Source organism: Oncorhynchus clarkii, chromosome 20, assembly GCF_045791955.1.
Source record: "Oncorhynchus clarkii lewisi isolate Uvic-CL-2024 chromosome 20, UVic_Ocla_1.0, whole genome shotgun sequence".
NCBI lineage: Eukaryota > Metazoa > Chordata > Actinopteri > Salmoniformes > Salmonidae > Oncorhynchus > Oncorhynchus clarkii.
In genome coordinates this window covers 10,644,659-10,655,230 of record NC_092166.1, presented here as the reverse complement: position 1 = coordinate 10,655,230, position 10,572 = coordinate 10,644,659, and the positions used below count along the sequence as shown (strand labels likewise).

Genomic DNA, 10,572 nt, shown 5'->3' with positions numbered 1-10,572 from the left:
ACTGTGGAAAAATACAAGATGTCGCAATTAACAAAGGCTTTATTTACTGTGGAAAAAAAGTGAATGAATTAACATTTAATTATTGTCATTGTTCATATAATGAACTAAGGATTGTTTAAATCTGAAATGATGTGTTTAATTATTTTGGGCCAACCACTAGTTCCAAATATTTCTTATGTTCTGTAAATGTCTCACCAAAGTTATTAGTACTTTATCATTTTGAGACTGTTTCAGATGCATCCATGTTGAGAAATGTAAATGACTGATATCATTCAAGGAGACATATTGATCTTTTGTTAACAATTTATTTGAGGAAATGTCCATGATTAAGGTCCTGTGAAAAACTATGCATCCACACACAAATAATGTGGTGTTAAGATATGAACTAATCAATGGTTGACACCTGTGTAGTGCTGATGGAGAAATTTGATTTAAAGAGATATATACAGGCTATATACAGTAGAGAGGCTTTATACAGTAGAGAGGCTATATACAGTAGTGAGGCTATATACAGTAGAGAGGCTATATACAGTAGAGAAGCTATATACAGTAGAGAGGCTATATACAGTAGTGAGGCTATATACAGTAGAGAGGCTATATACAGTAGTGAGGCTATATACAGTAGAGAAGCTATATAGAGTAGAGAGGCTATATAGAAGCAATGGTTATTGGGGCTAATTGAGGTATTATGTACATGTAGGTGTGGTTAACGTGACTGTGTATACATGGTATACAGAGAGTAGCAGCAGGGTAAACCTTCTTATATGGATTCCATATTGTCAGACTGTCTTCATTATACTATTCAAACTATTAAAACATGTTTAATAGGCATTTCTGTCTTCTGTTCTACTGAATATGCTTCTGGATAGTTAGTTGTTGGTTAGTGTCAACTGTTGATGTGTGTTGTGTTTGACACATTTGTTAGTGAATTGATTTGGTGTAAAACCAATAAAGGCATATAAAAGCACACACACACACACGTCTAATTATATCTCTTTTATAGATCCAAGCCATGACATTATCTACATGAATCCATGTCCATTGTATACTGTACATTCTATTGATTTGACTCCCATTGACTACCAGTAGTTTGCTGCTTTAAATGAATAGAGGATCAATATCAAATGTTTTGCTGATCAACTGTTTCATCAACCTTCCCATTATTATGTTCAACATGTATTTTTCATTTCTTTTGAATCATTCAGAATGACTGTCTGAATCTTGTCAGACAGCCTCCTATCCTAAGATGGTGGGCCTCCTTTCCTCTCTGCTCCCCTACTAACCCCCTGTGTTATGAAACAGATTCCATATCATGAACCAAATGTAAAAGCAAATTTATCAAACACATCATGATCTTGATTGGTGGCCAACGTGGGAAGTCCTCTCTTCCAGGGGATTTTCTGAAGCTTTGGGTTTGTTGCATTGATTCACCAGGCCTGTGAAGAAAATACACAACCTTGTTGAAGTTACATAAGAGGAGAGAGACTCACCACAACTAATGTCAGTATTTATGGGACTGGCCTCACCATTTCTTGATTCTATTCATGTATATCTGACACTGACAAAACCTCCATTGAAGTTTGCTTGAGTTTAATACCTGTGCAGAGATCCATAAACACTTACCAAATATTAGTTTAGCTGGTAACCTAAATGGGATGACATTGTAGTTAATATTTAGTCTCTTATGAGGCTTACAGTAGCATTTTCAGTAACTGGCATGTACAACTATTGTAACTTAAAGACAATATGATTTCACACTTGACAAAAAACCTGTGTAGAATGTGTTTCAGTTGATTATATTCTCTATCCTACTGTTGCATTAGACTTACAACTGCGTACGGTTAAATATCCTCCCTGACATTCAACATCTGCAACAAGACGACGACCCCTGTAATCCGTTTGTTTACAGTTCCATGTCTGACGTCCTTCCTTTACAAACATATCCTGTGTAAGATCCAGCCAATGATGATTCCATGTGTCCAGTTTGCAGCCCACTTTGTAAAAAGAGAATGAATATATAGGTGTTAATGAAGGTTTATACATTGAGTTTGTGATAATATATTTTATAGGGACTCATTTACAGTCGACTTTAAACATAATAAACTAAACTAAATTATAAACAATTGATAAACAAAGAAAACATTGTGTTAATTAAGTACTGTATATTCTGTTTCTTTGTGTTGTGTGTAGTTCATCATACATACATGTACATCTGCCAATTGCCCCTCGTCCATTCTGACATCGAACATCAGCAACAAAAGGTCGTTTCCAAGAATCAGTTACTTTACAGAGAAATGTCTGACTCTCTCCTTCCTTCACAAACATATCTTTTGTAAGATCCAGTATGTCAAAAGTCCTTTTGTCAATGGTACAGGGAGCTGGTATATAAAGAGTTGATATAAGAGTGTTAACGAAGGTTGATATATTATGAGACAAGACAATTAGGTGTGTGATGGTATCTTGCTAATTTTAGCAAGTGATTAATTGACTTACCTTTACAAATGGGGAGCTCTGACCACGTTTGATCATTATGACACATCACTTGCTCTGGGCCCACAAGTTTATAATAGTTAATGCATGTGAAGGTCAGTGCCATTCGATTTCTGTCAGAGTCACTGATAAAATCCCCATTATCAACTGTTGGCTTCTCTCCACACCTATCAACTGAACAACACATACAGCTCTTCAGGATTACAAAAATAATGCTCATATTGTTCTGAGACATTTCAGGTCATAATCCAGGCCACTTCCAGGTGAAAGGAATTGTGGTAAAAATGTACTTTAAGCATCCATGTATAATGCATTATGATGCAGCTATAATGCATTATAAGATGTGTCATTAGCATATTCGACCCCTGGATGTCCCCTGGATTTTGTGTTCTACTTGTAACCCTGGTTGTTCTAAAAATAAAATGGTAAAACACTTCACTGTGAGGTGAAATATAAGGGCTGGACATGCAGATAAATGAAAGTCAGATAAATAAAAAGCCCATTTTTGCTGGGGTCTCAGCACTGATGGGGTTAAAGTCTCGTTATAACACAATATAAAGGCTTGTTACAAATTATAAAGCATCACACTTGGAAGATTTAAGTAGGTGTTCCTGGACTAGCTTCTGTTTGGTTCACTAAATAAGATTAGAATATTAAGTCTAATGCTGAAAAGTGGAAAACAGAAAGCTTGAATTACCAGGTAAAAATGGACCACCAGGTTGTGGTCTGGCAGAGGGTCTGACATTGGGTGAGGCCTCATCACCTGTTGGAGACAGTTACAGCAGATATCTGTAAAAATGAAGCTGCTATGAGACATTAGACATTGGAAACCACAAGACATAATAAATATATTGATTCTACAGCTGTTTTTTCTGTCCTTTACTTTTCCTGCATTAGTTTTTGGATTGAGGCCATGAAACTTAGGAGTCTGATCAATCTGTATCGTGGAAATGCAGCATTACAGCCTGATGAAATTTAAAGGCAATGTTCCTGCTTTAGCGAAGACTACATTCACGGTAAACTCTGCATATGTCGACTCAATCGGAAATTACCTTTAAATTTGTAACGTGCAGCTGGCCACGAACCGATCGGCACGTTTTGCTCTTCATTGTAATCAGAGGACTGATATCAATATTATACATGCCAGTCTCTATTGGCTGAGAGTTGAGGAAAGACTGACTGCATCACTTCTTCTTTTATTAAGAAACATTAAGGTGTTGAAAATCCCTAATTGTTTCCATAGTCAACGTACACACAGCTCTAACACACACACTTATGCCACCAGGGGTATTTCACAGTCCCAAATCCAGAACAAATTCAAGAAAATTTACAGTATTATATAGAGCCCTTATTGCATGGAACCTCCTTCCTTCTCATATTGCTCAAATAAACAGCAAACCTGGTTTCAAAAAACAGATAAAGCAACACCTCGAGGCACAACTCCTATTTGACCCAGATAGTTTGTGTGTATGTATTGATATGTAGGCTACGTCTGCCTTTTTAAAACATTCATGTAGTTCTGTCCTTGAGCCGTTTTTGTCTATTGATGTTCTGTATCATGTTGTTCTGTATTATGTATCATGTTTTGTGTTGGACCCACAGGAAGAGTAGCTGCTGCTTTTGCAACAACTAATGGGGATCCTAATAAAATACCAACAAAATAATTACCAAAAACCTGTAACGTTTCAGCGATCCAGGTCTCTTACAAATAACATTGTAAATTCACACTATGTATTTAATTAATTAACCTGCTAAGACTTAGTTACAGCAGAATATTAGGCATTACGGCAAAAGGTCTAATCAATGCCAGGTTTGTTACAATATTTATGACTGGCTGAACTAAACTGAGGAAGGAATTAGGATATTTTTTTATGGAATTTCTCATTTGGATAAGATTACCGCTAGATGTGCTGTGGCCCCCTCCGCTAGATGTGCTGTGGTCCCCTCTGCTAGATGTGCTGTGGCCCCCTCCGCTAGATGTGCTGTGGCCCCCTCCGCTAGATGTGCGGTGGTCCCCTCCGCTAGATGTGCCACCATTTCCTCTGTCACTCGAAGTACTGCTGCCTCCATCACCTGTTCCACACATGACATGATTAATAACAATAATATTACATGATTAATAACAATAATATTACATGATTAATAACATTAGCTTGAAGGCTGTTCCTACAAACTATACAGTTTTGGCCTCAACTGATGTCAATGACCCAATGTTCATAGATTCATCAGTCTGGGATGTTTAAGGAATATCAGGGGGCACAATTTGTGCAATGTAAAACATCTTATAGAAATGTCACTCACAAAACAAGAAACCCGCAGGTTTGTTTAGCTCGTTTGGCCAGTTACATTGTTCAATATTGCTATTGCCAGTTTATTGCCATTTGGGTAAACAAAGCTGTTCTTGCCTAAGATACAAAATGACTGGTCACTTTTACCTGTGCTGGCCCTCTCTGTGGGGGATGGAGTTCGAACTATTGAGAGGGAGGCAGGAAACAAATATCAATGATTTATTCAGAAGAGTTCAGAAGATAAAACAACCAAGGAAACAGGAGTCACACTATAAAATGATGTCTCTAATGTCAGGACTTCACTTACTGCATTTGGGACTTATGGTCCAATCTCCAGATTGGCAAACGCTAGAGTCAGTTCCTTCATAAGTATATGAATCCCGACATTTATAATTTATCTTAGAGCCTTCTTGAAACTTCTCCTGATATTCACGAGTGATAACTGCATTGGTCACAAGAGGAGGTTGTCCACACGAGACCTCTTTTTCTGTAAAGAACCAAGACAGTGGAAACACAGACACTAATACATGTTGCTATGTACAGCGTCTTTCCCATGCGGAACACTGACACGTGCTGCTTTGACTGACAGTCACTGAATGTTTAACAACATGAAGGAGAATACAGTGACTAAATGCCACCCTCTGTGGTGAAAGATGTGGAAAAATACAGAATGTAATGTTTAATTAAATGTCATCAAAAAGTCCTCGTTATGCCATCGTTATCCTATCACATGGTAGAGTAAAACAAGGGTTTTATACAGAGACAACTCTGAGAACACACTCACCTTCACAAAGTGGTAATTTTGTCCAAGTCCCATTCTCACACTTAGCTGTGATAGGGCCCTTAATTTCATATGTTCCATCACATTCAAACCAAACTACTTTTCCATTGGGATACCATCCTTTCACCCCAGGGGTTTTCACTTTAGCATTAGGGTTATCTGGAGCAATGCAGTCGTTCTCATCTGAATAACAAAAACAAAAAACTATAAACATCTTATTGAATGAGGGAGAAAAGCTAGAGTGAGTTTTGAACCAAACAGCATGTCTGTATTTATCTTAAGGTAGACAAAGTAGATGGACTAGTCTATTATCTGTGCCATAAAGATGTATAGACCTTTTCCACTGCCAGGTTTTACCCCGGTGCTTGACCCAAAGTCTCAGGATTTAGTGTTTACAAAGCTGAAGCCTAAGGGCGGCCCAGAAGGCCATATACACTAAATCAGGGCTGCCAAAGGACAACTGGGGACTTGGGGCAGGGTTTGGATACGTATTGTGATAGCATGTGATGTAGTTGGGAGAGTCCCTTTCAGGAGAGTTCTTGATAGTACTAGTGACCTAGTGCAATTAGGCTGTTGTACAAGAAGTTCCCTACACATTATGAAAAGAAAGCTTAAACAAAGTCATCAACAGTGTTTCCATCTTCACCTGAACAGAAAACGTGTTAATAAGCAATACAAGATTGTTGGTGACTTCCCAGTACAACATGCAGGTATTAACAGTGAGCAGTACACACTGTACTCTATGAGGACAGCAGGAACTCTAAAAGTCTACCTAAATCTCTAACACCAAATGTTCTCATAATTCATTCATGATACATTTTTTTTTTTTTTTAAGAATGCTCAAATCACTTACCTATGCACTGAGGTGTGTGGGACCATTTTCTGTTCTCACACTTAACCATCGCCCACCACCCCTCAACCGCAGGTTTCCAACCTTTATCGCAGGCATAGTAAAGTTCCGTGCCGTGCCGGGACGTCTCTTCATCCGAGCCAAAATAACCTTGTTTCAGTTTTAGTTTCTGGCAGCTTTGTTTGGAATCTTGCGCTGAAATGGAGTAACCTTGGCCTAATTATCACAGGAACAGTAAAGCGGATAACAACCATTTCAGATGACTTTATTGCCGTTTGAATTGTGGTGTTGTGATGCATAAATACATCACAATCCAAAAGTGTACGACTTTTCAAAAACCTAATGCAGACGAGTTCATCAGAAAGGGACACTTTTGTATTGTGAATTGTATTTCAGTGTTTGTAAGGTGTTTTAGACATCATTTCAGAACTGTGAACTGTGAACTGTGAACTGTGCCCTATGGTGATAGTGACCAAACACAACATGACAATCGAATACCCAAGTAAGCAAAACACATATCCAAAATCTGTCTTGGGGATTCGACCACAACCAAGGTGGGAGAAAACGTTATGTTCAGTTGCATGTTGAATGAAACATCCCTTTAACAATTCCAATGCTTGTGAATGACCCTGAACATCCATCATCACCAATGAAAGGCCTTTACCCTGTAATGATCACATGTAATGGAATGGCAGTAAAGATGCCATCCACTTAGAAATGTATGAAATGTGAGGCTCACATCTGTAATAGCCCATAGACAACATGGGAGCATAAGGTCCACTTGGTTATTTTAATCAAAATTGCCAACAAAATGAAATAAACTTTTTGTAAAAGGAGAAGTGAACAATGCCATGTAACAGAAGCTCTTACCGTGTACTGTGCCGAGACACCAAATCAATAGAACAAAAACCAAACATTTTGGTTCACCCATTTCCCTACAAAATAGATAACCCCATGCGACTCTGACAAATGCTTACTGCCGAATAAAGTCAACTGGATTTCACAAATAGCTTAGGTCAGCTGTGTGCAAGTTAATCATTGCCTAGGGCAGTTCCAAACTCTAGAGTTTCCAAATAGGCTATGTACTTTTTGGTGCATCTGACTGTGTTTGTTTTGAACAGTAAGGGGTGTAACTGACTTCAATTGAACTGTCTTATAAATAATGCTTCATTATGTGTGAATAAAGATGACTGTTTAGAACTCAGAGATGTCAATAAAGCTGACTGTTTTGAACTCAGAGATGTGAAGAAAGCTGACTGTTTTGAACACAGAGATGTCAATAAAGCTGACAGTTTTGAACTCAGAGATGTGAAGAAAGCTGACTGTTTTGAATACAGAGATGTCAATAAAGCTGACTGTTTTGAACTCAGAGATGTGAAGAGAGCTGACTGTTTTGAACACAGAGATGTCAATAAAGCTGACTGTTTTGAACTCAGAGATGTGAAGAAAGCTGACTGTTTTGAACACAGAGATGTGTGTCAAACAGATGTATTCGAGCCTGTCTTATGTAAAGTGTTGGAGAAAGTCCTAGCAGAACAGATAATGTCATATCTGGATAAGCATCAGTACTTGCACCAGGAACAATTTGGATTCAGACCAAAATACTCCACTGAAACAGCAAGCTGTGTCCTACTGCAGAATATCAAGAAATCACTGGATGAGGGAAATGTGGTCGGGGCAGTCTTCCTTGACCTGAAAAAGGACTTTGACATAATGAATCACAGGGTACTGCTCTCCAAACTCCATACGTTCAATTTATCAGACAAAGCGATTAGCTGGTTTGGTTTACATCTTGGAAAACCGTGGACAATGTGTGGTCATCAATAACACTAAATCCACATTTCATGGGACACCAGAGAAAACTGCAGGGTCCCTCTATGAAAAACCTCTATAGGAGCTCCTTCTCATACAGAGGAGCACATTCATGGAACACTTTATCAGAAGAACATTAACTGCTGAAACTGGTTAATACATTCAGAAGAAACACCAAAAACCGGTTGCTATAGCAATCACAATCATGAACTGCTGCGTGTAACTCTATGTTGTAAATATTAGGGATACATACAGTATGAGATTTGATTTTGTGCATATAATTGTGATAATGTACCGATCTGTGATTTTATGTGATTTGTCATTGATTATGTATTTATTTATTTCCTTTTGTGTCAATTAGAACCCAAGGGGACAGGTGTTGAAAATGACCATGTGCTAGAAACGACTGTTTGTTCCATGTGTTAGTGTGTTTGTTTGTATTTATCCAAGTGGAGGCTGCTGGGGGGGAGGACGGCTCTTAATAATGGCTGGAATGGAGTGAATGGAATGGCATCAAACACATGTTTTCGATACCATTCTATTCAGTCTATTCCTGGACATTATTATGAACCGTCCTCCCCCCCAGCAGCCTCCACTGATCCAAATCAACCAAATAATAATGTAGGTAGATACAGTGCCTTCAGAAAGTATTCACACCCCTTGACTTTTTCCACATTTTGATTCAAATGGATTTAATTGTCTTTTTTTGTGTGTGTCAACGATCTACGCAAAATACTTTGTAATGTCAAAGTGGAAGTAAAATTTGAACAATTGTAAAACATTTCTGAAAAATAGAACACTAATATACTGTATCGTGATTAGATAAGTATTCACCCCCCTGAGTCAATACACGTTAGAAACCCCTTTGGCAGCGATTACAGCTGCGAGTCTTTCTGGGTAAGCCTCTAAAGGCATTATAGACCTGGATTGTGTAACATTTGCCCATTATTAATTTCAAAATTCTTCCATGTGTTGTATTGGATTTGCCCCAAACATAACACTTTGTATTCAGGACAAAAAGTTATTTGCTTTGTCACATTTTTTGCAATATTACTTTAGTGCCTTGTTGCAAACAGGGTGCACGTTTTGGAATATTTGTATTCTCTACAGGCTTCCTTCTTTTCACTCTGTCAATTAGGTTATTATTGTGGAGTAACTATAATGTTGTTAATCCATCCTCAACTTTCTACATTCACAGCCATTAAACTCTGTAACTGTTTTAACTGGTATCCTTCCTCTCCGGCAACTAAGTTAGGTAGGACGCCTGTATCTTTGTAGAGACTGGGTGTATTGATACACCATCCAAAGTGTAATTAATAACTTCATCACGCTCAAAGGCATATTCAATGTCTGCTTTTTTTTTACCCATCTACCAATAGGTTCCCTTCCTTGTGAGGCACTGGAAAACCTTCCTGGTCTTTGTGGTTGAATCTGTGTTTGAAATTCACTGCTCAACTGAGGGACCTTACAGATAATTGTATGTGTGGAGTACAGAGATGAGGTAGTCATTCAAAATCTTGTAAAACACAATTATTGCAGACAGAGTCAGTCCATGCAATTTATTATGTGACTTTTTTAAGCAAATTATTACTCCTGAACTTATTTAGGCTTGCCATAACAGAGGTTGAATACTTGTTGACTCAAGACATTTCAGCTTTTCCTTTTTTATTAATTTGTCAAAAGAAATGTATCCAATTAAATCCATTTTAAATGCAGGCTTAAACACACAAAAATGTGGGAAAAGTCAAGGGGTGTGAATACTTTCTGAAGGCACTGTATATATTGAAATCATCATTAATCATCATCACCAATGAACCAACGACTCCAGTGACTGCAATGTGCGCTTCAGATGTTGCGGACACTGATACCCACGCAAAGCGTCTCAAGACGTTATAGAATGATGCAATTGGACTTTGGGTGTAGTCGCACATGCACGGCCAAGGATGCTCAAAAATGGGACGATTTTGAATAATTAGCCTATAGCTGCTTCCTTGTTTTCCAAATAATGTAACATCATTTGTGTGATGTATGCAGTCTTTTCGAGCGCTTGGAGTGAGAAGACACACCTTTTGTGCACTCGGAGTACAACAATTGTTCTAAAATACAGTCATAAAAGTGTACATTTCAGATTTGGAGAACTATGGTTGATTTGGAGAGCGAAGTACCCCCTCTTCCCCCGAAGTATTCAGAGACTTACTCCTCGGGGACCAGAACTTACAAAATGATGAGAGGTAGGTTCAGTTTGTTTGACATCATGTTAACTACAATTATTTTTAAAAATGACGTGGTTAAACATTGTTGTAGCTAGTAGAAAATGTAAGGTTCGTGGAATAAAAAATTAAAAAACATTT

The 10,572-nt window shown here is 38.0% G+C and overlaps 1 protein-coding gene and 1 pseudogene across 5 annotated transcripts; one reads left to right on the top strand and one right to left on the bottom strand.

Annotated features, from left to right (window-relative positions):
- Positions 1-981: 981 nt before the first annotated feature.
- On the bottom strand, positions 982-7,540 carry LOC139375865 (complement factor H-related protein 1-like). Of its 5 annotated transcripts, none has more exons than XM_071117802.1 (12): positions 7,280-7,540; positions 6,413-6,625; positions 5,563-5,742; positions 5,086-5,265; positions 4,926-4,961; positions 4,390-4,563; positions 3,188-3,253; positions 2,494-2,664; positions 2,205-2,378; positions 1,830-1,994; positions 1,624-1,646; positions 982-1,436 (listed from the first exon to the last, which is right to left on the bottom strand). In XM_071117802.1, the coding sequence occupies exons 1-11, from the start codon at positions 7,338-7,340 to the stop codon at positions 1,630-1,632; spliced, it is 1,437 nt and encodes a 478-aa protein (XP_070973903.1). In that variant the 5' UTR covers positions 7,341-7,540; the 3' UTR covers positions 982-1,436; positions 1,624-1,629. The 5 variants fall into 5 exon arrangements, with proteins under 5 accessions (XP_070973903.1, XP_070973906.1, XP_070973902.1 ...); XM_071117805.1 differs by having other exon boundaries at positions 6,413-6,604; positions 7,280-7,531; XM_071117801.1 differs by lacking the exons at positions 982-1,436; positions 1,624-1,646 and having other exon boundaries at positions 1,706-1,994; positions 7,280-7,426.
- A 411-nt stretch (positions 7,541-7,951) lies between these two features.
- Positions 7,952-10,572, top strand: part of LOC139376784 (potassium channel subfamily T member 2-like) — a 34,850-nt pseudogene continuing 32,229 nt past the window's right edge.

Coding starts and splice junctions, on each gene's coding strand:
- LOC139375865 (XM_071117801.1), bottom strand. CDS start 7,340: ATGGGTGAACCAAAATGTTTGGTTTTTGTTCTATTGATTTGGTGTCTC. Junction 6,626..7,279: donor GTGTCTCGGCACAGTACACG/GTAAGAGCTTCT, acceptor TGTGATAATTAG/GCCAAGGTTACTCCATTTCA. Junction 2,665..3,187: donor TGGTGGTCCATTTTTACCTG/GTAATTCAAGCT, acceptor TGTGTTGTTCAG/TTGATAGGTGTGGAGAGAAG.